A 27069-nucleotide genomic window follows, 5' to 3' on the forward strand; every position below is an offset into this window, starting at 1 on the left:
GAAATCGCAGGATTTCCTCCCCCAGTCTCTTCCCCTCCGCGTGTGTGTGTGTGTGTGTGAGGGTGTGTGCCTGTGGGTCTCTCTCTCTCTCTCTCTCTCTGTCCGTGTGAGAGTCTCTCTCTGCCTGTGTGTTCCACGCAGCCTTCCCCCTGTCCTCGCTTGCTGCCTGTCTGTGTCTCCCTCTGTGTTGTCCCTGTGTGTGTGTGTGTGTGTGTCTCTCTCTCTCTCTGTCTCTCTCTCTCACTCAGTATTTATGCCTCTGGACACCCTGAAGGAATGAACCCACGTGACCAAACGGGGCGGTCGATCAGGAGCTGAAAAAAAAGCCATTTTGTGTGAGTACTGTGTAGTAACAGCTCCAGCCAAACACTGCCTTCTTCGCTCGATTAATCGCACCAGAGACGGCGGGGGCCAGGCCATCAGGTAGGGGCCGCTTTAAAAAATATTCTGCTTGCCGGCCAGCCTGGCAGAGGGGGCACCGGGCCCGCCAGATGCCTGCAGTTGAACGAAATTGGTGGTGGAGATCGTTGACATCCCGCTATTGCTGTTTGTATTTCAAGATGGCCGCTTGCATTGAATTCAATTCCCCTGACCTGCTACTTTTCATTCTTTGTGCCCATTCTGCCGGTGGCCCCGGTGCCTGTGCTGCCCCCCGGCCGCTCGGCCTGCCCCCGGCGTGCCCTCCGCCTCGCAGGCGGCCCGGCCAAGCCCCCAGCCCCCCTGCTGCACAATTGGAGTTGTGTCCCTGTGTCTGCAGCCTGCTGCGATCTCTCTCTCTCTCTCTCTCTGTTTTAGCACTGCCGAATTTCCCAGCGCCGGGCACCCTTCGCACTCCCCGGCACACAATTAAGTTCCAAATGGCGTCCCCCTCCCCGCGTAGCCCCGCTCCCCCGGCGCGGCTGCACACCTCCCACTGCCGGCTCGCAGTCCCCGCTCACTCTGCATCCCAGTCCCCTTCCCAATCGCCCAGGGCAGCTTTGGGAAAGACTGCCCGCCCAGCTCGGGAAGCCTGCTCGGTGGAGCAGACAGGCGGGCACCCTGCTTTCGCCCACCATTTCAACTTTACCCCGGGTGGGAGCGCCGCGATTTTATAGAATCGGCATCTACGCAGGGTGCAGATTGTCAGAGCGAGAGTCCCGGCTCAATCCCGCTCAGCCCGCCGCTTTTACGAACTTATTTCGCCCGGGTCCTCTGGTGAAATATTTGCAAGTCGGCCAGGATATCTCGCCCTGTTCTAGCCCGGCTGTGTCAGTGCGGCTGCACCGGGCTAAACCTTTCCAGTTGTTAGCTACCCCGGGACAAGGGGCAGGGAAAGGGAGACAGACAGACACACACACTGGCCTCGTGTGCTCTGTATTTTTATTTGTGTCTGCTCGTGACGGACTCACACCAGCTTGTGTTCAGCACAACCCCGCACACAAGGAGCTTGTGTTAAAATGCAAAGCGGTTTCAGAGGTTAGAACGGAACGATATTGAATCGCCTTTTTTAATGAGTCTGTTGTGTGTTTTGGACAGAAAGCTCCCCCCCACACCCCCATGATGTAGTCTGGACACTAACTATTTCCCAGATTCTCACCCCTTAAACCTCCCTTCCATCTTAAAGCCGAATGCACGAGTATATCTGTGTGGAAATTTGCAGATGAAATTGAAATATTATTAAGTGCAACTGTGTAACCTTGGGAGACGGGATGAAATTGACTTTAATGTGGTTCTAGTTTGGGCTTTGTCGGGTTAGTGCCTGGCTTTGAGGAATCTTGCCAGGGATGGTGACACGAGTGGTGTTAGTTTTTCCCTCAGCGTTTTTTGAAAATATTTCATAGCCTCCTCTCGGCGGTGAGCCTCCTGCAGTCAATTTGTAACAACAGCCGGGAAGCTGGAGTAAGGGGCTTGAGGCGGGAGGAAAACGAGTGGAATAGTTTTACCTCCGCAAACGGGGGAACATTTCCCTTTGAGGGGAGGGTGGGGCGGGGTGGAGAATCGCTGCGGCTCCCAGGTCGGTTTTTAATGTATATTTTACTCCCAGGGAGAGGGTGCGCGAGTTTAGACTTGAGGCAGACACTGTAGTAAGTGTGTTTACGTGTTTATGCCTCGTTGCAAGAAGCTTGCGCCTGTCTCTGCAGTTCCACCTGGACCCCCTCCTCCTTCCTTCCCCCAAATCCCCCCCCCTCCCCCCACGCATAGAAATCAAATGAGGGCACAGGTTGGAGAAGAACTCATCAATAGCTGAGCCAGGAGAGAGGACCCGCCGGCTCCAAGTGTCTGTTCATACGGGAGGAAATTATTCACACGCCAAATTCGTCTGGAAATTGTTAGACACGCTGGACGGCGTTGCTATGTGGTCGGGTGTAAGGTGTAAATTGCTGATGTTGCCTCTCCACCCCCCCCCCTCCTCCTCCTCCTACCCTCATGATGATGTTAGGTGTTGAGGAACGAGTTAATGGAGTGTCCACCTTCTGGAGGGAGTAACAGTTTGATCTGTATTTTGTCTCTCTGACACATCCCGGGGGTGTCCCATTCCCGAAAGCCCATGTGATTCAGCTCTTTTTTAAAAAAAATATATATAACAAAAAGCTTGAGAAAAATCACGTGTTTGGTGTATAGTATATCCGGGTTCCAGCCATTGCTGCGGGAGTAGCCACGCTGCCTGGTAAAGTAACCGATACTTCCATCCAGTGTTGCTTCACGGGGACCCCTGATCGACGTGTCCTTCCCGCTGTTGCGTCGAACGGAGAGTCAGCGGAAGATTGACCGCTGCCGACTCGCATTAGGTGCCGGATAAGGAGTGTGGGGGTCGGCGGTGGAGACCCAAGTCCTTCCTCCGCCGCGGATCCCCCCGACAATAAATAATTCATTGTCACAATCAAGGAAAATGACAGAAGTGAATGGCGTTTTGGCGCTAAATCTGCAGCGTTGAGTGACCTGGAGCAAACCGCGACCATAGAGAGTTATGTATAATCATCTAAACACAATAAGGCTGTCATATCGAACTAACGGATTAGAATTTCCTTTCCCCAAACTCACGCCAGAATTCCTCTAATTTGTGTTCCTTAGCCTCAATGACTGCCAATGGCACAAACTTGTCTAAAGTACTGTTTAAAGTAATACCGCTCGCCTGATTAAACTGCAGACTATTTTTCTCTCTAAGTGTTCAGCTCCTGGACTTGCAAAGTGTATTATTTAAAGGATCTCCCCCCTCTCTCCGACTTGTTTTTCCCGCCAGTCTTTTATCAAGATCTGCCACTTTGTAACTCCAGTGAAATGACACGTCTGACGCTCGGCTGGAAATGAATCAGACATAAAATTGGGTTTATTGTCGAAATTAAATCACACGTAGGCCGGTCAAAAGGAAACAGACTACCTTCTGACACATTTAGCAACCCGTACAATTGGCAACTCGAATTATTCTGCGGGTTAGGTCATGGGATTAAATTGGGCCTCACACAGCTCAGCTCCTGAAAACATTCAATTTTAAAACATTCACAGAATTACATGCATTTGATCATTTGTCCACTTACCTCCCAGATAACGGATAAGTCGGTCCTGATCTAATAACTTGAGCTTTAAAAGAAAAACTATGAACCATTATCGACAAACGTATCACCGACGCGACCCCAGTAACAGGTTAGCAACTATTCAGCTGGAGTTTATCAAATTAGTTTGTAAGCGACAGAGTCGGGCCGAGCGACTCTGGTTTTAATTTACTGCCACTCCCACCATCCCGCCAGGCTGCGCAGTTTTAAACTCTGGGATGCACTTGCACTGCAAAGCAAGTTCACGGGTCATAGGGGACAAGGAATGAAACGCTGTGTATGTGCGTGTCTATGGGGAGGGGTGGGGGTGGGGGGGCATCTCCATTGCAAGCACTGTAGTAGGCCTCAACAGCTTTACATCATGTGGGACCCATTACAAGTCATGGATTTTGGAACCCTACAGTTAACACCTTCAGCAGACTTCTGTAATCTTGACCCAAGTTGAGTTTGATTTAAAACTATTTATGTAACACACACCCCTCTAACAGGACAGGTTGTTTAAAAGTCCCAATTAATTCCTGACCATCATCCTCCCCATCAGAAGGCCCACATGGCGTACTTGGAGGAATCCATGTACTCCAGTTTAGGATCTGACTGTACACGGTACTGTGTGGCTTTCTACATAAATGTTACACACATTGGACGTTGGCAGGTATAAAGGAGACACACTTTGTACATTCGTACAGCAGTCCGTTGCTACAACAACCACCAATGCACTCTACGTCTAAAAAAAACTAGAGATTTAGATCATCAAGCTGCATTGATTTAGGGAGCAACACTTTTGTATAGATGTCAGCTAGAAGCCGCCATTGTTGTTACTGTGCATGTTATATAGTTGGTAAATGGTTGTGATTTCATGGACAGATTTACGTGGCGTTATTGAGAAGCGAAGGATCATTCAGCCAGCAGTCGGCGAGGGCGACTCAATTTCTACTGGTTCACCTGGAGGTGCAGCTTGTGTGATAGGGAAAGATTCCGAAAGGGTGACTTTTGGTAAAATTTGTGCTCACTGTAGCTACGCCCTGATGCAAAAATTGTAATCAATTTTAAAGAAACTATCCCTGATCTGCAGGTGCGTTTCTTTTTAACAGGGGTTGGTTTGCTTCAGTTGCTGCAGTAAATTCGCGGCAAGTCCTGTCGCATTGTGATGATTTGGAAAGTTTAGCTGGTGCCTTGCTGCTTGCCCTGCTTTGCAGCGTTGAATAGGCGAGAAATCTAATCCACCGCTAGAGTTAAGTAAAGAAATGTATTGACTCTGACAGGAACACGCAGGCGAAGCGTTGTGACCTCCAACCTCTAAGTGTCCTACCGCTGGCCGAAGATGGAGTGTTCACTGAGATCAACTTTTTTGGAAGGTGGGGGGGGGGGGGGGGGGGGGGCGGGAGGTGCGTGGATGCGAAGCAGGGTGGTCAGGGGAGTGTCACGTGTGAACTGCATCCGCTGAAACTGAATTTACAATCCTGGCAGAGCCCTGCCGGTTTTGGTAACTTATCAGATAAATCACTGCCCTCAAAACAAGCCAGCAATGTTTGTCAATTACCTTCAACCTGCAGGAGTTAACTAAAAACAAGACAAGCACAGGCTGTTTTGTTTATTTCACATCTCCCTCAACAGCTGTTTCTTCCGACCCCTGGGTCATGCTGTTGCATCTCACTTTTGTTTTTGGAAAAACGAGTTCCCGACCATCTCCGCCCCCCACCCCCTCACCCCAGCCCCAATCCTATGTGCAGTCAGTTTGCTGTTCAAATGAGCTACTGGAGAAGTGTATCCGTTATTAAACTCTCGAGCATTGTTTTGACAGACCTGCTGCAATCATTGTTTTCTTTGCCCAGTCACAAGCTTGATTCAACCAAAGCCCGTGATATAGGTAGATAGCAGGATGTACTCCACCCCCTCTCCTGTCCCGGTACGGCTACTGCAGCAGTATCGCCAGCCAGCCAGCCAGTCAATGGGTTGGTTGGTCAAACTGTCTATCTGCTTCCCACTACAATAAATATAGATTTCAACGTAACTCGGTCACGTGGACAACCAAGAGCGTCACCTGCAGACCGAATACATGCAGATACACACACACTCAAACGCACACAAATAGAACCCACTCAAACACACACACTCAAACGCACACAAATAGAACACACTCAAACACACACATTCAAACGCACACACACTCAAACGCACACAAATAGAACACACTCAAACATACACACAACACACAAATAGAACACACTCAAACACACACATTCAAACGCACACACACTCAAACACACAGACATGCAGACTCAAACACACACAGAAACACAAACACACACACACAAACACACACTCAAGCATAGACACCCAAATACAAACAAACGCAAGGTGGCATAGTGGGTTAGCCCTGATGCCTCACTGCGCCGAGGTCCCAGGTTCGATCCCGGCTCTGGGTCACTGTCCGTGTGGAGTTTGCACATTCTCCCTGTGTTTGCGTGCGTTACGCCCCACAACCCAGAGATGTGCAGGTTAGGTAGATTGGCCACGCTAAATTGTTCCTTAATTGGGAAAAAAAATGAATTGGGTACTCTAAATTTATTTTTAAACACACTGAAACACACACAAACTTAAACACACTCACATACTCAAGCACACACACTCAAATACACACTCACTGAAATACAAACAGTCAAACACATACACTCTCAAACACAAATGCGCACACAACCATGCACACTCAAACACACACTGAAATATACACACACACACTGAAAATACACACACTACACAAACACACACACAAACACACACACTCACACACACAAACACACACACTCACACACACAAACACACACACTCACACACACAAACACACACACTCACTCAAACACACTCAAATACACACAATCCAACAAGCAAATACTCTCACTCAAAAATGCCCACTGAAATACACACACACTCAAACACACACTTAAATACACACAGTAAAACACACATACACTCAAACATACTCACTCAAACACACCCACTTAAACATACACATTCACTCAAATACCCTCACTCAAACACATGCTCAAAGACACACTCATATACGCACATACTGAAACATGTACTCAAATACAGACACACACTCAAATACACAACACGTTCACACAAACAAACTCACTCAAACACATTCAGATACACACAGTCAAATGCAAACACTCAAACATACGCAAATTCACACACTCAACAACACTCAAAGATGGTCACTACTGAAGCACACATTCAAACACATATACTTACTTGAACACACACAAACAGACACACTCACTCAAACTCACATATTCCAAGAAACACACACACACTAACTGTTACAGAGTACCACACGCACTCATTAAAAACCCTATATATTCAAACACATACACACCTCAAACATTCACACACGAACACACTCATGTACACTAACACACTGTCAAACACACACACAATGGCAAATACACTTACACACCCAAACACACAGTGCAAACTGGCGATCCTCTCAACTAATTGACTTTCTGAATCTGCTTTGTGTTGATTCCCAAGATTGATTGCAAAGGGCTGATTTGAATATTATGTACAGCAAGGCGAGTTTCCCCACTCGTTGTTCTGTTTACAACTTGTTTTGGTCGGGGAGTACCTTAGGAAGTGTAAAGATGTCGCTATAGTAACCAGAAGTGAGGACAGGAGCCGCTATGCACGTCATGACACCGACACGCCCAAGTTATGTCGCTGTTTATTTTCCTTTAAAAAAAAATATTATTTGAAGGATTACTGCTTTAACGTTTTATTTATCTTTATTTTTTTCATATACATTTTTTTTTCGCGTGGCAGTTTCAGCCGCCGGCCGCAGGGGTGTGATGCTGCATTTTCAAAGCGATATTAACTTTCCCCAGCATCGATTTCAGCGACTATGTAGGTGCCCCGTGCAGCCAATACTCTGCATAATGAATTGTATGCCAAATGTTGATCGGATCATTTATCTGATTGTGTGCGCGGATCAATGGCGATGAAAACGCGCGCGTGTGTGTGTGTTGGGGGAGAGGGAGGAGAACGACAGACACAGAATGGTCTCCGAGTATAAAACAGTGAGTGAAAGCGAGAGGGGTTAGGTAAGTATTCCTTGTCAGCAACCTGAGCGGAAAGGACGTGTGCAGAGCTTGTATGAAGCGGGGTTTGAAATATCCCTGCTCATACCTACAGGTTACTGCTGGCCACATGTTCCCACCTTGTACCAGTACTGTACGATGGGAGTGGGAACCTGGAACCAGCAGGCGAGGGATGGTGGGATCGAATACAGCAACCCGCGTCCACCCCGTGTGTTTTCATTAGCCTCCTTCCCCTGCCATCGAAATGGGCACTCTTCTTGTGGGAATCGTTTCTTCCAGCCTGCAACCGGCGTGGCGTGTCCAGCAATCTGCTCTCCCAAGCGGAGGGCGTGGGCAGCTACCTGCGGTACACAGGACAACCGGGCAACTCCCGGTAAAGGCCGCGAACGGGGAAGGTTGACCTTGCCCAGTACCGTATCTACTAGATTGACAGAGACGGGGTTTTACCGAGGCTCCATTGGGGTTAACAGAGAGAGGTGTGTGTATCCGTGTGTGTTTCATTGGCATATTCCTTGCAATATGTACCAGGTCCTTTACAAAGAGGATGCACTGACAACGTTGTCAGTGCCTGCTTCAATACAAATCGCGCGTGACGACAGAATGTGACACATCCTTCTGATGCTTTTCGAAAGGTGTAACTCTCAGGCCTTCAGTCTTTCCCATAATATTTTCAAACTCACACACTGCCTCTCTGCCTAAGGCTCTAATTCAACTGTATGCTAAATTAATGAATATTTGCAAGCCTGTGATTTTCAGACCTTTTTCTCCCCTCAAAGTTTTGGAACTACTCACTAAAAATATAAATGTGATTAAGCAAAGACAATGATATTGTAAAAGTGTTGTGTGACATCGAGAATGCAGCCTGCCCCTCCTCTGTCCCTGAAGAATTCAGTGGCGAGTTTGTATGACGACCTCAGTTGCAGGGAGCGCTCGATATTTTCTGATTCAATCGTCCCTTTCGATAATCGATGGCAGTGGCTGAGCTGAGGGATACAAAAGGGAGGGGGCAGTGTTATTGCTAAGGTTGAGGGGTGCCTCTTGCCTGCCCGTTCCATCTGCAGCTCTCGCCGCGCGCACAAAGCAGCGCCAGTTAGAACCTTTAGTAAACTCGAGAGGAGCCTCTTGTTTGCCATGCTGGATTGCACCTGGACCATTGCACTTTGCCACGGTGACCAACACTATCGCCTCTCTCTGAAGCTGCTGGTGCTGTAATTGGAACTAAGCGGTAGTCAGAGATGGTGTATGTCGCTTGCATTTGAACATGGGAGTCACATGCTAAACATTGGAATGAATGGCCTCGTTACTACCATCGTCTTATTTACAATGAAAGCAACCAACGGCCCACCTGCCATTCAACCCCCCCCCCCCTCCCCCCCGCACACACACACACACACACACTCCCCAGGATAAAATATATCCTCTGTTCCTGTTTTAAGGTTGGATGCCACATGTGAGGATCTCCACTGCACCATTCACCTGTCCTACATTCCTCACCCCGTTCCGTGTTTCAGAGATTGTGAGGGGACACAATACACTAACAGGCTTTGATTACAAAGGAAGGCAATCACATTATTTTTTCAACATGCTTCACTTTCCAAAGTAGCCAGGCCTCCTCTTTATGCGATGAAGTGTTTTGAGAAACGTGTGTTAAATATAGGATTGGATACACACATTGCTATTTATATCCATCTTTTAAGACAGTTGCTTGGTAACAGCGTCTGCATATAAAAAGGTAGCATTTGAAGTAAAACTGGTAACTGCTGGATGGTTAGCCAGTGTTGTCGAGAAATGTATCACTCATTCGGGGCATGATTTAAGATTGAGACGGCAGCCACCTCCTTTGGAGAGAGCACAATTCCTGTTGTTCATGTCGAGAATGTCACAAGCATTGAAGGAGCCAGGTGATCCTTGCCTTTCACCAGGTGCTTAGGACAGATCGATGTAATTCAACAAATCTCAACATATGTTTGTAAACCGCTAGTTATCCAACACTATTATTCACAACGACATCAATTATTTCTAAAAGGTGTAATTTTAATTTATAAAATGGCATTTTACAAAATCAAAATGTGAGCCTCACTGCAAAACACAATGAAAGGCTCCACGTTATCTTGGAGAAGAAAATAATCTGTTGATGTGATATGGGGATATTGTAAATACACGCCAAAAGGACTCTTCATTTCAACAGGATGACACCAACAATTATTTCACCCCCGTCTCTAGTTCCGACACAATTGTACAGATTGGGACATTTCATTTTCGAATATAATGTTGTTCTTCAACCGAGCCAACTAACGTTTGGGCATCTGTAGACCCTTCCTCCCAAAGGCAGATCAACCCGGTGCATTTGATGCAACAGGGAAAGCGTTAATATTTGAAAGGCAACTTTGTCATTCTATGGTTGAAGCCAGCGGTTTAAAAAAAGTAAGTTAGCACAGTGAACCCCTTCCTCCGCCTCAGTCTTCTCGCGATTTTTGAAATATTCACTGACTGTCATGTTTTCTGATTAAGGCACTGAGGTGCCTCCATCGCACTATCCAAGCGTCCAGCAATTAGCATTTGTAATAATGCATTGGCATCCAGCTCATTACTGAATGATCTAAGGAGCAGTTGTATTATAGTCTCTCTGGGTCCCAGTCCCTATATTGAGATTATTGTCTGTTGTGGCAGTTTAGGGCAGACGTGTTTCATAAAATCTGGACGAATTATTGTGACTCTAAAGATTCAGGTGAACATATCTTGCTTCACCTTACCTTAGGCCCAATCTGTGGCTTCGCTTCCCCATATAGTCAGTCCCCGGTCTCTTTATGATATTTACTTGCGTTTGTTTACTTAGACTGCTTTTCGTCGGATTTCCTAAAACATCTCTCCTACTCCACGTTAGGATTCAGGGATTGAGAAATTACTGATGAAGTTAAATCGTTGGAAAAGCATCATACTTACTGTTCTTCTTGTTGAATTCTTTGGAACGTGTTACTAAACTTGTACCTGGGCCACAACACCCGAACCCAAATCCAACCATGAATGTTATTTTACCTTTTCAGAGAAAATTGCAGCTAAAATGCACAGAACCACCCGGATAAAAATCACAGAACTGAATCCTCATCTGATGTGCGCCCTGTGCGGGGGATATTTTATAGACGCCACAACTATCATTGAATGTCTACACTCATGTGAGTCTACTTCAAGTTGTGCTGGTTTATGTGAACCCTTCAGCCTCGAGTTCTAAGCCATGCCGATGTCTTCCATTTATTCAGACTAACTTCTAGCAGGCTACAGGGGACGGGTTGTGTGAGAAAAATCTGAAACATGTTGGCAGCAGTTTTAATGCGGTGTTTTTTTTTTGAGTTATGAATCTGAACGCCAATGCCTACTTTTGCAATCACAGTTTAGGACAGAGAACATACAGTGTAGAAGGAGGTCTTGCGGCCCATCGAGTCTGCACCGACCCACTTAAGCCCTCACTTCCACCCTATTCCCGTAACCCAATAACCCCTCCTAACCTTTTTTGGTCACTAAAGGCAATTTAGCATGGCCAATCCACCTAACCAGCACGTCTTTGGACTGTGGGAGGAAACCGGAGCACCCGGAGGAAACCCACGCAGACATGAGGAGAACGTGCAGACTCCGCACAGACAGTGGCCCAGCAGGGAATCGAACCTGGGACCCTGGCGCTGTGAAGCCACACTTGTGCTACCGTGCCGCCCATCCTGGCGCTTGTCCTTTGGTTCTTTTCATGTCTCCTGCACAGCACAGTGGTCAGTGAATTGAGTTTGGTCTTGATTGTAAGGATGTAAACATTATTGTTTTTATTTACCTTCGACACTATTAGGCCCAATCGGACGCATGACTTTAGGGTTTCAACTGGTAAAAGGTGCTGAATCCTGAGTAACTCAATACCACGACATGTAACATGTCAGTCTCTGTCACAGGAGGCCCGATTACGTGCTTTGACAAAGAGTCATCCAGACTCGAAACGTTAGCCCCCTTCTCTCTCCACAGATGCTGTCAGACCTGCTGAGATTGTCCAGCATTGTTTTGCCCCTATCACTTAATCTGTTGTCCTCGTGATAACCAGGAGATATCTTTGTTCCTGGCCCAGCAAAACCCGCAACTCTTGCTAATCGTGAACCAGATGGAACCCAGGGAATATTGTCCTCGCGCCATTCACCGTGTCACAAGGCGAAGGCCACTCTTAAGAGTGTCACAAATTGAATCAGGTGTTTTGTTTTGCCATGGTAGGCGTTAGCACCCCTTCAGCTTTGACCTTTGGCCCTCACTCAAGCTCGCTCCAATGTTCATGAATGGCGCGAGTACCTTTGATTGAAATATAACGTGCACCTAGACAGGAGGAAAAGGCTGTAACTCAATCTGACGGTTCATGTGACGTCTCTGAACAGCTGGAGCTTTGTTCAGCTTGTTGCTGAGGTCATAGTAATCCTTTCATTATGTTAAAGCCCCTACCCCTACAAGGTAAGTCGCAGCTTTTCTCTATCTGTCTGTTCCTATCTAGCTAATGCATGAGTTACAGACAAAACATATAGTAATTGCTGTAACGTCGTTTCCAATCATGAGTAATTTGCTCCGATTTCATATCGCTTTTTAATCACACAAATTCATTAAAATTATTGCAGCTTTACAGTGACAACACCTTTGTTGTATCAATTTCAAATATAAGCTCCAGACAATAACTATTTTTAAAACAGAAATTATCCAATTAATCACTTTCTGGGGAAGTTGCATGATAATTATGTAATCATTATGAAGCTGTTTTCTGAATTTAAAGTTTTACACGTGTAACTCCAGTCCATTCTGTTGATCACTTATTGCTTATTTGCTGGATTATTTCATATCACTTAAACGCTGTTTGTAATCAACCCAGAATACAATGATAATAATAATCGCTTATTGTCACAAGTAGGCTTTAATGAAGTTACTGTGAAAAGCCCCTAGTCGCCACATTCCGGCGCCAGTTTGGGGAGGCTGGAATGATTATTAAAAATAACATTCCAGGGTCAGTACGTTGGCACAGTGGTTAGCTTTGTTGCCTCATGGCGCAGAGGTCCCAGGTTCGATCCCGGCTCTGGGTCACTGTCCATGTGGAGTTTGCACATTCTCCCCGTGTCTGTGTGGGTTTCACCCCCACAACCCGAAGATGTGTAGGGTAGGTGGATTGGTCACACTAAATTGCCCCCTAATTGGAAAAAATGAATTGGGTACTCTAAATTAATTTTTAAAATAACATTCCAGCAACGGATTGGAATTATTCATTGATACATTTGACTAACTATGTTAAAGACATGCATCACACATTAGAATGGAGACTGACCTCCTATTCCAGTACAGTTAAAAAAGATTGAGAATTAAAAATAATCCAATCAAGTTATTTAATTGAAGTCAGAGACATCATCCCAGAGGGCAGCACGGTGGCGCAGTGGGTTAGCCCTGCTGCCTCACGGCGCCGAGGTCCCAGGTTCGATCCCGGTTCTGGGTCACTGTCCGTGTGGAGTTTGCACATTCTCCCCGTGTTTGCATGGGTTTCACCCCCACAACCCAAAGATGTGCAGTCTCGGTGGATTGGCCACACTAAATTGCCCCTTCATTGGAAAAAATTAATTGGGTGCTCTAAATTTATTTTAAAAAAGGAACATCATCCCAGAATTTAAATGACCATTTTGAAATTCCAGACTTTTGATTGTATAATAGTTTCCTATCCATTTTCATAAATCCATTATCCACCACATAATCACGTGATTACATTAATGCTTCAAAATCATCCTATGCACCTATTTAGTTATAATAATCTATTATTCTCTGTGTAATTAATTTGATTTCAATTATATTGCTTGTGTGCAAGAGATTCTAGATACGTATTAGTAAACCACCTATCCCCTTTGTTTACATTATAGTCTTATATTTTTTAAGGCAGAGCTAGATAGGTTCTTGATTAGCAAGTGGACAAAATGTTATCGGGTGTAGGCAGGAATGTGGGGTTGAAGTTACAATCAGGACAGACATGATCCTATTGAATGGCAGAACCGGCTCGAGGGGCCGAATGGCCTATTCTTGCTCCTAATTTGTGTGTATGTAATCATACATGTAATCACATGAAGCAGTTGAAACAACATTTTGAATCTAATCCCAACTATCCATTACCGCCTTTGCAAAAACATCTGAATCTATCAGATTCAGTTACAAACTGAGTTATCCAACCAACTTTGTGTAAGCAATCTTAACTTCAAAATAATTTACAAGTTCGTAATAGCTCACAGAAATTCAGTGTTATACATTTGTTAAAGTTGAGCCTGTAATCAAATGCTACTTAATTATTTTTCTCTATTTATACCCAGACAATAGCAGTGAATAGGTTCTAAAAAGTAATGAATTGGTTATGAAGCTCTATGGGACGCCATGGAAACTTTATAAGGCATGATAGCCACGTAAATAGAATTCTCCTTTCCTTTGACGACCCTTCACTAGATTCTCCACTTGTACTGCTCCCCAACACAGGCTCATTTGCAGTTAACATCACAATTCATATTTCTCCAAATAAAGTACTTCATTGTCCTGAAATTATAAAAAATCCCCAAAAAGTTTCACTTAACATTGTCTGAAAATTACATCTTTAACCAAGAAGACAAAATACAGAAATGCCCTTAATCTGCACTCTTCTGTCTCGTTCAGCTTCTTCAGAAAGTTTCGTTTTCTTTTTCAATAAGAAGCTTCTTTTGATACAGATTATATAAAGAGGGGATAATCTCAGAATGAGGGGGGTCACCCATTTAAGACAGAGATGAGGAGGAACGTCTCCTCTCCGAGGGTTGTGAATCTGTGGAATTCTTTACCGCAGAGGGCTGTCGAGGCTGGGTTGCTAGCTATGTTCAAAGCTGAGATAGACAGATTTTTAATCAGTAAGATAATTAAGGGTTGTGGAGATAAGGGCGGGAAATTTGAATTGAGGATGATCAGATCAGCCATGATTTCACTGAATGCGGAGCAGACTCGATGGGCCGAATGGCCTACTTCTGCTCCTCCTTCTTATGGTGTTAAAGTAGAAAAATACTATAAATTGCTTTGTGTGTATGCCAGCATCAGGCCAGAAGATGAACAATCAGGTATGTAAGAGAGGGATATGGTAAGGCCATATACTGTTCCCAGAATCGTTCAGCGTGCACACAGTGCGAATGTTCAGAGTCGCACTTCCTGGGGTAACAACGGGAGGCAGGAACACAACAAACTTGTGGGCGATGTGTTTGCAGAATCAGAAGAGGCCGCACTAAATACCGCAGATGTAGTAAAATCGATACGTTTTGGAAAATGGATGGGGCATGAACACAAAGTACAATGACAGAGAGAGAGAAGACATCAGGAGAAACTAGAGGGAAGGTTGAAGTGGGTGGCGTCACACTGGAAAAAATAGTTACATTTGTCTATTTCGGACAAACAATAACATAAGATGCGATGCCAAATTTGAAAGAAGGGTAGAGAAGTAACGTGGTGAAGGATGGGTTTACAACAAAAAATCTCAAGCTTGTAACAAGGAAAAAAACCCTCAGGATGCCACACACCGTCCACGTTCCTGTCTGCCTCCCAAACCTGGACAATAAGTAAAGGTCTGTGGAAGAAAATAGAGGCCTTTGAAATGTGGATGCTACGACGCATGCTAAAAATTCCATATAATAGGCGATCAAACGGACGAAGTCTTTGAAATAGCAAGGGCGAAATAAACTCTGAAAGGTGTACTCCAGCCATTTGATCAGAGCTGAAAAGCTAGAGAGATCTCTTCTAGAGGGCAAAGCGGTGAGCAACAGAAAGAACTGTCGGCTTATGGATAGTTGGACGATGACTATGACAGGAAGGTTGCAGACGAGCTCCAGTGGGCCGGTGAGGCTGGCGCAGGACAGAGGAGCGGTGACATATCAGCAGGTCACATGGTAGGAGTAGCTAGAAGCTGCAGCATTGCCAAGCTGCCCAGGCTAATTCCCTCACCATGTCAATCCTACATCATAGATTTCCAAATCACAACCTGCTGGCGTGCACACACATCTAACTAAGCTTGACCGAGACTCAGGGGTACTAACCTGCTTAAGAACATTTCCCCCCAAAATGACAGCATTCGACAATAAAGTAATCCGTGTTTAGATTCCGGAAGGTCGGCCCTTTGAACTGTCAGGAGTGTTTTGAGAAGCAATGATCCATTAGGGGTTGAAGTGACGGAAAACTCGGAGAGTTTATTAACTTGTCCTAAAGCTGGAGCGTGCCAGATACTCCGGAGTTCACTGCTTTGTGTGGAGATTTCCATGACCAAGTCCGTTCGCTGGTTCTATAGAAATGAGCACAGTAAGAAGTCTTACAACACCAGGTTAAAGTCCAACAGGATTGTTTGAAATCACTAGCTTTCGGAGCACTGCTCCTTCCTCAAGTGAATGGAGAGGTAGATTCCAGAAACATATATATAGACAAAGTCAAAGATGCAAGACAATACTTTGAATGCGAGTCCTTGCAATGCGAGAAATGATACCAGGATTGATTTTACTGCTAGCGCGAGGGGAGGAAAGGGGGGGGGGGGATTTCCATGTGTTGTGTTTCATGCCGAACAAATCTATCAAACTTCACATCTGTAACGTGTTATCGTCCTGGGTAATCGAGGACAATGAGGGATAGGTACAGACTATCTGAAGCATACAGAAAGAATGGGGACATTATGACATGGAAATGCCTCACTGTGAAAGTACAACATGTGAACCAAGGGTTGTCTGATTCTCAAAAAAAGTTACATTTTTGATTAATCAGAGGTTCGAGGGTGGAGGGAATGTGGAATTCTGTCCACCAAAAAGCATTTTTGGTTGGGGTGGAAACTTTAATACTGAGATTGATGGAGTTGTGTCGTGGAAGCGGCGTTAATGGTTAATTAGTCAGGGCAGGTCGGTGGAGTTAATCTGATCAGCCACGTTCACATTGTCTGGGAGTTGCCGGAGGAGTACAACAATCCCCTCCTGTTGCTATACTGCTGAGGATTTATTTTAAACAAGAATGTCCTCAATATGAACTCGACATATCTATCGCTGCGAGTGAGCAATTCGAACCTACCAGAGTCCTGTATTGTGTCAAAAGGACACATTGTTGTGACCTGATTTCCCAGCTAGACCTACCCGCGTCAGCAGAGGCATTCCCAGTGTTTTTTTTTTACTGTCTTCAAGCTGCCTCCCTCCCTCATCCGCCTGAGGACGGGCCGGAGAAGATGCGGTCACTTGCTACACAAGTGGAACATGAGGAACTGGTCAAAGCGTGACTGTGACCATGCAAGTCAGACCACCGCCCACGCACTGAGCCCCTGGCCTGAAACCATTCACACTGCGTCAGCTGGAGCCCTTCAATGGACTGGTAACCTCCAGGTCGAACTGTAACTGCCGCCCCAGCCATACCGAATAATAAACAAGTAGAAAAGTTCAAATGTGCCGCTACCCTCAGATGTAAAACGCCGGAGAATAGCAGTAAACCCAATAACAGGACTGTATATTGTCATTGCACACAACGAAGAATACAGCAGTGAAAGGTTGTAAGAAGCCAAAGTCTTCAACGTTAACAGAAACTGATCAGAAACATTTCAAGTTATGCCCGTATACTTTCTATTGTCGAATTTATAAAATTGTCTAACAAATATCTTTTTCCTTGTTTCAACCCTTGCAGTTTGTAAAACTTGTATCGTTCGCTACTTGGAGACCAACAAATATTGTCCCATTTGCGATGTGCAGGTTCACAAAACTAGGCCCCTTCTTAGCATTAGGTGAGTCCTGTTGTCACATGTTCTGTTCTTCTGGGATCCGTGGTTGGGAATGTGAATCTTCGAGTGTTTTATTTTCTGAATGAAACATTGGGTCACTAGCCTGTCTATTCATACAGAGCATTGCGAATATTGGGAGAACTTTTTTTTTAAATATAAACGATTTATAAGCCTCCCTTCTATCTTTAATGTGACTTGCACTTTTAAGAATTGAAGATGCGAAAAGTTATATTTGACCTATTATCACAGTCTCGGGAAACGGGGTAGACCAGTCAGGGCTGAGATGGGGAAAATGCCTCCATTCAGAGGGTGGTGAATCTGTGGCATTCTCTACCACAGAAGGCCGTGGAGACCAAGTCATTGAATGTATTAAAGAACAAGATAGATTTTAATGGCATGGGGATTATGGGGAGATAGCGGGAGTATGACATTGAGATCGAGGATCCATCTTGATCATACTGAATAGCAGGATCAGGTTCGAAGGGCCGAATGGCCTCCTCCTCCTTCTCCTAGTTTACTCCTGCTCCGCGATTAACTGGGCTGCAACGACCTCTTCTGACATTTCATATCTTCAAGTTTATCAGAAGGCTTGTTAAATGTTGGATGTTCCTGGGATTACCATCCATTTCTTTTCAACCATTGTCCTCCCCTCTGTTCCAGGGCGGATAAAACGTTACAAGACATAGTTTATAAATTAGTTCCCGGCCTTTTCAAAGGTAGGTAACGTTCCCTCGCATTTTACCTTCTCTTTTAAACACATCAGTTGTATACATTTTGGATCTGAACCTGTTCTGCTGGCTTTGTTTGCCTTACAGATGAGATGAAGAGGCGGAGAGACTTCTATGCGGCCCATCCCTCAGCAGATGGTAAATGTTTATTTGAAAATAGGGGATTAAGGTGGTTTGCAAATCTGATACTGCCCTGGGAACCTGCCCCCCCCCCCTTCCTCCCCCACCTCACCCTTAGATTTCCAAACAGCACGGTCAATTTCAATCTAATTGCGGAATCATGAATTGGTAACCATTTATTTATAGTTCACAATTGAAAAATGATTGTCCTATATTTGTGTTGTCAAAGGGCTGTGCTGTTAGCTGATGCGGCCACATAGTGTCAGCTTTCTGTTGCATCTGTCTCCCAAACAATACAATGCTCCGTAAACCGTGCAGGCAGACATTCTACAGAGCAACCCAGCCTGTAATCTGAAATATTTAGTGTTATATTTTACGCACTTTAAAAAAATTGCATTTCTCTTTTTTTTTTAAACACACACACTTCCGGGAACCGAGTAGCTCACCCGGACGAACAGGGGGTGAAATAAAAAGCTCTTGGCCGCCAATCTAAACAGACGGTTGAGTTACGGAGGGCCTTATGTGCCGTTCTTTCTGCTTGATTTCTAATATCTGTCAGCCTGAGCTTCTGTAAACTTGGGGTCAACTAATAAGTTTGTTGGGCGTTCTACATCTTCCTCGTAACTCCAAATTCAAGTATGTAATTGTGTGTATGTGTTAACCTCCCTCCCACGCAGTCACAAACGGTTCAAATGAAGACCGTGGGCAAGTCACAGAAGAAGAGAAAAGAATTATTACAGACGATGAAATCATCAGTTTGTCTTTAGAGTTTTACGAAGGCAACAAGTAAGTTGAATTATAGTTATTGCTTTTAATTCGAATGGTCCTCGAGTATCATCTTCCGGATTAACAGCAGTACGAATTTCCATAGCTTTACACTGAAATGTACAGAAATATAAGATCACTTAATTATTGTGACACTGACATGGTTTAACAGGTCACCAGGGACCCACAGGACCTTGGCTATCGTGACGCTTCTATATATGACAGGAAAAGTTCACATACTAGAACAAAATAAAAACAAAGCAGACCAATGTTGTGAGATAACTGCTGAAAGATACCCACCCATTTTTTTCTATTCATCTGCCTTGGTCACCTCGAATCCATTAGCCTCAACAAGTTATTTGCGATTTTCATTGCTTAAAATGGAAGGGCAGAGGTCTCGCGTTAGCAGGAACCAAACATCTCCTTCAGATAATAATTGATCTACCCTGTAATCCCAACAACATTTTTCTTATGCTGTATAGCTGGACCTGCTGCATTTGTGGCGCGGTGGTACAGTGGTTAGCACTACTGCCTCACGGGGCTAGGGACCCGGGTTCGATTCCGGACTCGGGTGAGTTTGCACTTTCTCCCCGTGTTTGCGTGGCTTTCCTCCGGTTGCTCCAGTTTCCTCTCGCAGTCCAAAGATGTGCAGGTTAGGTGGATTGACCGTGATAAACTGCCCCTTAGTGTTCAGGAATGTGCAGATTAGGCGGGGTTACGGGGATAGGACAGGGGGAGTGGTGGAGGGTGCTCCTTAAGAGAGGCCAAATGGCCTCCTTCTGCACTGTAGGATTCCATGTACCAGTCCGCTTCACTTTGCTATTGGTGTAAAGTTTGTCTAAGAATCTCCTTCAGGATAATCCAGTAGAAGGAACCTGCACTTTTACCCACCTCAAAGGGCAAAGTTAGTTAAATACTTTTGAAGGGATTATCACTGTTATAATGTCGAGAAACGCATGAATCTGCATTCAACACGATCCTACAAACAGAAATTTGACAATGACCAGTTCAGTCTGGGTCGATTGCGAGTTGAATATTGGATAAGACATGGAGAGAAACTCTGGTCTCTTCTCCATTCACCTGAGTCAATCCATCTTTAAATATCCTCCTGTTAATTAATGATCCTCAATTTGCGATTGTAGATCAATGAGCAAATATTTAACAATTACAACATTTCGTAACTTTTACAAGCGCTGTCACATTTCACTACTTTAAGGTACAGGGAATTATTGAAAGTGAATTACAAGAGTGTGGTGAAACTGTCGGTATGCACGTTCATCCATTTTATTCTCTTTTTTTTCCTTTGCAAATGATATATTTGCCTAACACATTCACTTACCTGCCCGCCCAACCAAGCTTTCCGCGAAGAGTTTTCCATGTTATGATTTTCTTCTCAATTTGCCAGGAAGTTTATTGAAAGCAGGATGTTGCAGATTCAATACAATGGCAACTGGGTTTCTACCCAAATTAACAGAAATTCAATTTAATTTGCTCTGTGTTTCCTGAAGAGACGAACCCCTCAAAGCTGTAAAACATTCCACTTATTATTTCAGCGAGAGACGGAATTACTGTAACTGAACCCAAAATGTTACTCCACAAACCACGAGAAAGTGTCCCACTTTTCTCTTCTGTTAATGAAGGATTATGACTTCTTGGCCTTGAAATTAATTAAATAATTAACTTATATTTTCAGCAATTCCAGGCATTTCAAAACGCTTAGAGTTTTTTTGAAATCTGTAAATGTTTTGATGAAAAAATGGTTAATCCAAACTGTTCCAATTTGTCTTGATCAAGGTCAGAAAAGAAAGAGGTTCCACAGACTGAAGACACGGACAAGGTAATTTATTTATCAGTGCTTTTGTCTGAATTTGAATGAAATAATGACATGTAGTTGCTGTGAGCATGTTGCCTGGTGTGCTGCAGATGTAATTGTTAGGGTCAAACATTTATATTTCTGTTTATTTGAGCTTATTGCTAGGATTAATCTTTTCAATTGAATATAGCAAAATCTCTTTTTCACAGTTTGGTTTTCTTCAGTGTTCCAGCCCCGTCCAAATAGAAAGTAAACTGAACACTTCCGGAGCACGTAAAATATTCATAAGCTCACTTCCGGCAGTGTCTAAACTATTAGCCAAAGACCAGGACACGTTCTCAATGGTAGATACTAGGTCAGAACGGCAGGACTTCAGATTCGATTAATATCATCGAAATCATAGACTCTCCCAACACGGAGGGAAGCCATTCGGCCCGTCCAGACTGTGCCAGCTCTTTGAAAGAGCTATCCAGTCAATCCCACTCCCCGGCCTATTCCGCAAATCCCCCCCCCCCCCCCCCCCCCACCCACGCCTTCAACTATTTATCCAAATATTTCCCATCATTTATTTGTAGTTGCGTTTAAGAATTTAATTACAAAGAAGCTTACCGTATACAGTTAAACAATAAAAGGTGACGAAAGTACCTGAGAATGTTCAGGCCTATATTGAAATTTCATTGTCCATTATCCATCGATGGTGTTATATTTAAACAGATATGATGGATACTTGGCTAGATCTGAGACACGGGGCTCCTCCAGGGCAGATTCGAACTTCGCGCTTTGAAAACAATGGTTACATTGAGATTATGAAGCTAAGAGGCTGGAGGCATTTTGCAAGGACGACATTGAGTCCTGAGGTTTATTTTATGGGTTGGAATTCACGAAAGACTGGTGAGCAGCGGCTTGGCTGTTTCTCCAGTACTTCCGTTGCAGTGCTCAATGTTGCGAATCGCTAAATCGATTCTCGACCTCCAGACCAATATTTCCTTCTCCTTTAATTAAAGGCAATCCCCTTGTAGCATTTGAAAGTAACTCAAATTCGGTTTTCCTGTTTGACATTGTAAGCTCCACGTCATACCAAGACAGTGAAGTTCTGCAAAGGGCCTCGATATTTGATCGGCTTTCCTTCTGAACCATGAGGTCACTCTGTCCCTTTGGGGATGTACAGTTGTCTATCCATTTATAATGTGGAGATGCCGGCGTTGGACTGGGGTGAGCACAGTAAGAAGTCTTACAACACCAGGTTAAAGTCCAACAGGTTTGTTTCAAACACTAGCTTTCGGAGCACTGCTCCTTCCTCAGGTGAATTCTTACTGAATTTAAAGTAAACCATACAATTCCTAATGTCGTCATACTCGTACAAGGCACTCGTCTTGTCCCTAAATCAAACATTCGTCGCAGTCCTTCTTGTAAGCAAGTTACTGTGTCTCAAATCACTGTTGCTCGCTGAGTCTAAACGAAAGTGCACGTTTTCTAATTACTGAACAGTTTGGCTTCATCCTGTGTAATGATTCCAGCAACAGAGAGCAGACCAGAGAGAAATTCCAAGATGTGCTCTTTGTTCATTTGTTGACATTACAATCACCAAATCGCTTTTCATTTGCTCTGGGATCTTTTGAAAATACTAGATGTTGGGAGTGCATTCACCCCCACGTCTATCTGGCTTTTTCACTCCAGCGTTGGAAAGAACATGCTTGAATTAGCATGTTGAGTAACTCACAGTACATTATCACTGGTGCACCGAGTGAAGGTGTTGATTGATACTGTTGACCGTTGCCAGCTGTTGCAGTGAGCTCGGTTGGTTGAACTAGGCGCTGAACATTAATGGGTATCTTTAGTCATAGATACCAAGTCATGAAAAGTAAAGCTGCTTATACCTCGATTACCAATTTAGCAAAGCTGACCAACATGACCGAATAACGAGCTCGGTATTTTTCAGGTTGTCAGGCCCAATGTTGTCAACTCGAAGACCATGTGGTTAAAAAATACTAATAGTTTCAGATTTGTCTTGACAATCCCAGAATTCGCACCTTACTGGCGGAGTTCACCTGCCTGGTGATCTCACCCAGCGATTCATCAACTCTTGTTTATCGTCCCCTGTCCCTAGGCCAACAGTGTACGGTATCTGCGGTGTCCAGCCGCCATGACGGTGATGCATTTGGGGAAATTTCTACGAAATAAAATGGACATTCCCAGCAATTTTCGAGTAAGTGTGGAGCTTAAAAAACTAAAATTGAAATCCGGTTTCCGTTTCTTACCTTTGGCTGAAATCTGCCTGTTTTGATTCTAGATTGACGTTATGTACGAAGACGAACCTCTCAAAGATTACTACACACTCATGGATATAGCATACATCTATACTTGGAGACGGGTAATTGAGCATTTTCTTATGGGTATCTGCGTCGTGCATTTAGGTGAAGTTGTATTGGGAAACGCACTGGTGTGTGTATGCATCTATATGCTCGTTGTGTTCATGTTTATGTGTACATCTGTGTGTGTGTGAGTGGGCTGAATATAGGCAATTTGGGAGAACAGGTGGATGGAGTTTAATTCGTGTACTTGCCAAAGAACATTGTTGCCATTTCATACACTGGATGTGACCGCACAGTCCTCAAAAATATATATCCTTCTTAGCTCTTTGAAATGAATGCTGGCTTCTCTGCACTCCCAGAGGTGCCTGTTCCAGGTAATCCTCGGGTGATCTGAGAGACAGAAAAACAGCCAACCAGGTTTCAGCTGTTCACCCAGGCGTGAGCAAGAGGATATTGCAGTCCTTGGAGTATACTCCCTATTGATAGGAAACTTGTTTTTATGAACAGCAAGACCTGGGCCCGTGGCCCGGTTGAGAATCCAAGTAGAGGAACATTCTAACCCGCACCTAGTCCACTGCCAATGGCTAGCTTTATCACATATTCTATTTGCATTTGTTTCTCTATATAAAACCGGTGACGTACCTTGTGAGTACTGAGGTAATTCACGTCAATCTGTTAATTTCATTGGCTGTGCTCTATGGGGCTAGATATCTGGTGCGGAGCCAATATAAGATGTGCAGGTGTATATGTTACCTGAACTTGTCCTTTACGCTTTTTGAAAATATTATCCAAATGCCAAACGGGCACTCTCAAATTTTCCAGATTCTGTCCCAACCAAAGTACATTAAGTCCAATGAGCAGCCACATCTTTTGCAGATGTTAAATTCTAATCTTGCATATTTGGGGGGGTCGGGGGACGGGGGGACATTTGTTTAGATTGGTTGTTCGACTTGTAATATACACTGACCAGCTATTCTGACTGTCAATACAAATGTTTAGCATTATACTAACTCAGCTTGCAAGTTAATTATCAACATGAATTCAATACAATAAGAATATATTTCCCACTTTGCCTTTTGTATTGATCGCTGAAATAAATAAAAATATATTTATCTGCCATGTGCCAGTTCCAAACCCCAAATCTAATTAATTTCCAGGTTTCACCACATGTAGAAAGCACCCAGACAATTGTTACCACTCCCCCCCCCCCCCCTCAATATTTGAAAGTCACACACTAACACTCACAGGGGTAGGGATAATACTTGCAGAAATATGACGATCCTTCTCTCTTCATTGGCGTCTCTCAAAACCCGTGCCCCACCCGTTCAAAGCTGGTCATCTAACCTTGGAGTAAAGTGAACATTCGTGTGTTTTATGATAGCTGTTGAATACCCTCCAGTGCTTGAGCAGAGGAGGCTCTGAGATTAAAGAGTAATGAGGGGCTGGATGTGAGAATTGGTCATTTTAATATAATAGCAACATTGGCTTTTTAATGAGAAACAGCCCAAGGTCCATTGAGAAGGACACAACCAAGTTAAAAAGAATAGGGAGAAGGTGAGGATAGATAGAAGTAATGGCGGTCTCTTTGAAGATATCCTCGATTCTATTTGTGAGGATGGGGCGGGGGGAGGAGCGGTGGCCTACAGAACTGAGGGGTAGAATTCCGAAGTGTTGGTGTCCCGGGAAAGACTTGTTCAGAGGACGACATTCGTGTCTAAGTTGTATTCCATGTTATATCCAGTGTTGACTAACAACAACATGCACCTTAACGCTTCTGTTCTGTGACCCCTTTGCAGAATGGCCCTCTGCCCCTGAAATACAAGGTGCAACCCGCCTGCAAGCGGTTAAAACTCAGTCACCCCAGCGAGGACTTCGCCAACACCAGCATGAACTCGGAGAGTGACTCGGTGAGCGACAAGGGCAGCCCAGCCGCCGTGCCGTCCACGTCTTCTTCCATGCCCAGCCCCAGCACGCCGGCACTGTCCCCCAACCCGCAGTACCCAGTCGCAGCTGCCTCCATCGTGAACGGCAACACAAACTGTCACCAGATGCCTCCATCTGTCGGCAGAGGCCGCAAAGTGACTGTTAACGGCTCAGCAGACCCGGCTTCCTGCTGAAAGCGCAACCAACTGAATGTCAAATAAAGCAACAGAAGGGACTGGCCTGTATATTAAACACGGTGCGGCCAACATCAAACTGGCTCCCTGCGCCGTTTATTAAATGTAATATATATATTCTGTTTAGCAATATTGTTATTGTCAGAAACATTTGTATTCCCTACACAGATTTGTAAATGTAAAGGGACAGAACACATCTCCGGATTGGAGCCCCAAACGACTCTTGGGCGGCCTGTGCACCTCCTCCCATTGCAGATGTCGAGTATAGTCGATTCCTCTTCAATGAAGGAGCAGGATACAATTTGGCCGCCTCGTGTGTTTACTGAGACATCAGGCGTAGATGTTTTTTTTCTAAACCCTGTATATTTAAAAAGAAAAATTGCCTTAAAGCCAGCCTCATTAACCGTAATTGTTAAATCAAAAGGGGGAACAGAGTTTTCCAATAGGTCTTGTGTCGACGTGATCTCGATTGACTTTCGGTCTCATTCAGATGGATGGTGTTTTAGCCAATTAAAGTTCAGCAGATCCAGGAAAGTCACGTGTTGGAAGATGCAAAGCAAAAAAAACTTTCTCTGAACGTGAGGAGGAGGGTATTTTTCTCTCTCTCTCTCTCGAGTGTGTCTCAGGCCGATAAAACAGTGGAAACCCCTGAGACAAGTGTGCATGTAAATAATAGAGAACCATTGTTCAGAACCTTCATGGGACTTGGCGTGGGTTAAAGAATAGTTTCCATTCTAACTTCAAATCTGAGGTAACCTGTTCAGTGCATACTTCAAACTAGTGGAATATGCAACCTATTTCACCAATGTTGCTTTAAACCCTAAATAACGCCTGTTGAGCAATGATTCCTGATCTCAACACAAAAATAGCCGGGTCTCTTAACTCACCTCCAGTCCTGAAAGAGAAATTCTTCCAGAAGGTTCAATGTTCAACTCGAGCCTTCTCCAACTACTGATTGTGGAAAAACAGGGCAGCCTTTATCACTCCTACCTTCCCCACTCGGAGTCTGCTGATGTTTACAACGTAGGTCTACTGGAAATATAAAGGCTAGATTCTGGAATCCCTTCAATTCCAAAGGAGGTAGATTCAGCTGTTTTATATGAATGGTTTTTTCTGAGTGGGATGTGCATGGAATGCAATTCTGAATCACTGCGTTGCAAACCATTGCTGTCAATGTTCAGCTGACGTGATTAACATGACAGCGGCGCATTCCAGAGCTGTGGACAATGGGTTGGGTGCATTGTTCCTGATTCCTTTCTTTCTTCTACTTCATGGAGGTTGCAAGTCTTCAAACAATGTCAGTGATAATCAAATATTCACGCCAAAATTTAAGACACTCCCCCCCCCCCCCCCCAATGGTTTGGCTGCTTCGTGATCCCTTCCCCCCTTAATTATTGAACTAACTGGAGTCGACTGTCCAATCTAGCATCTTAGTGCTCACATTTTCTTAGTTTGGTGTGTGTGTTGTTGAGAGAGAGAGAAAAAAAAATAGCGTGAGAGTGAGCGAACCACTGATATTAGCAATGAAGTGATAAATCTGTCCTGCTAACTATTTGTTCCGCCGAAACAGCACAAAACAAATGAGTTCAGAATGAATATTGTTTCATAAATTTTATTTTATGTTTTGATAAATCTATTAAATCATTCTAGAAGCTTATTTACTTTAATTATAAACACCTTCCCATGTTTAAAAATAACCTTCCGATTGTAGAATGGTATGACCGCCATTCGGTTCAAATAATGACAATATCCATTTATTTTCTAAAGCAAAAAAAAACATATTGAATAAAGTTTTGAAAGGAA

At 44.4% G+C, this 27069-nt stretch overlaps 1 protein-coding gene across 2 annotated transcripts; it reads left to right on the top strand.

The window, feature by feature from the left end:
* Positions 1-27069, top strand: LOC140398611 (polycomb complex protein BMI-1-like). Of its 2 annotated transcripts, none has more exons than XM_072487455.1 (10): positions 1-335; positions 10672-10800; positions 17318-17414; positions 18072-18127; positions 18227-18277; positions 18937-19045; positions 20819-20861; positions 22945-23043; positions 23128-23208; positions 24946-27069. In XM_072487455.1, exons 2-10 carry the CDS (start codon positions 10689-10691, stop codon positions 25264-25266), a joined length of 969 nt encoding a protein of 322 aa, XP_072343556.1. In that variant the 5' UTR covers positions 1-335; positions 10672-10688; the 3' UTR covers positions 25267-27069. The 2 variants fall into 2 exon arrangements, with proteins under 2 accessions (XP_072343556.1, XP_072343555.1); XM_072487454.1 differs by having other exon boundaries at positions 3-423.

The sequence above is a fragment of the Scyliorhinus torazame genome, chromosome 21 (assembly GCF_047496885.1).
Source record: "Scyliorhinus torazame isolate Kashiwa2021f chromosome 21, sScyTor2.1, whole genome shotgun sequence".
In the NCBI taxonomy this organism is placed as follows: Eukaryota; Metazoa; Chordata; class Chondrichthyes; order Carcharhiniformes; family Scyliorhinidae; genus Scyliorhinus; species Scyliorhinus torazame.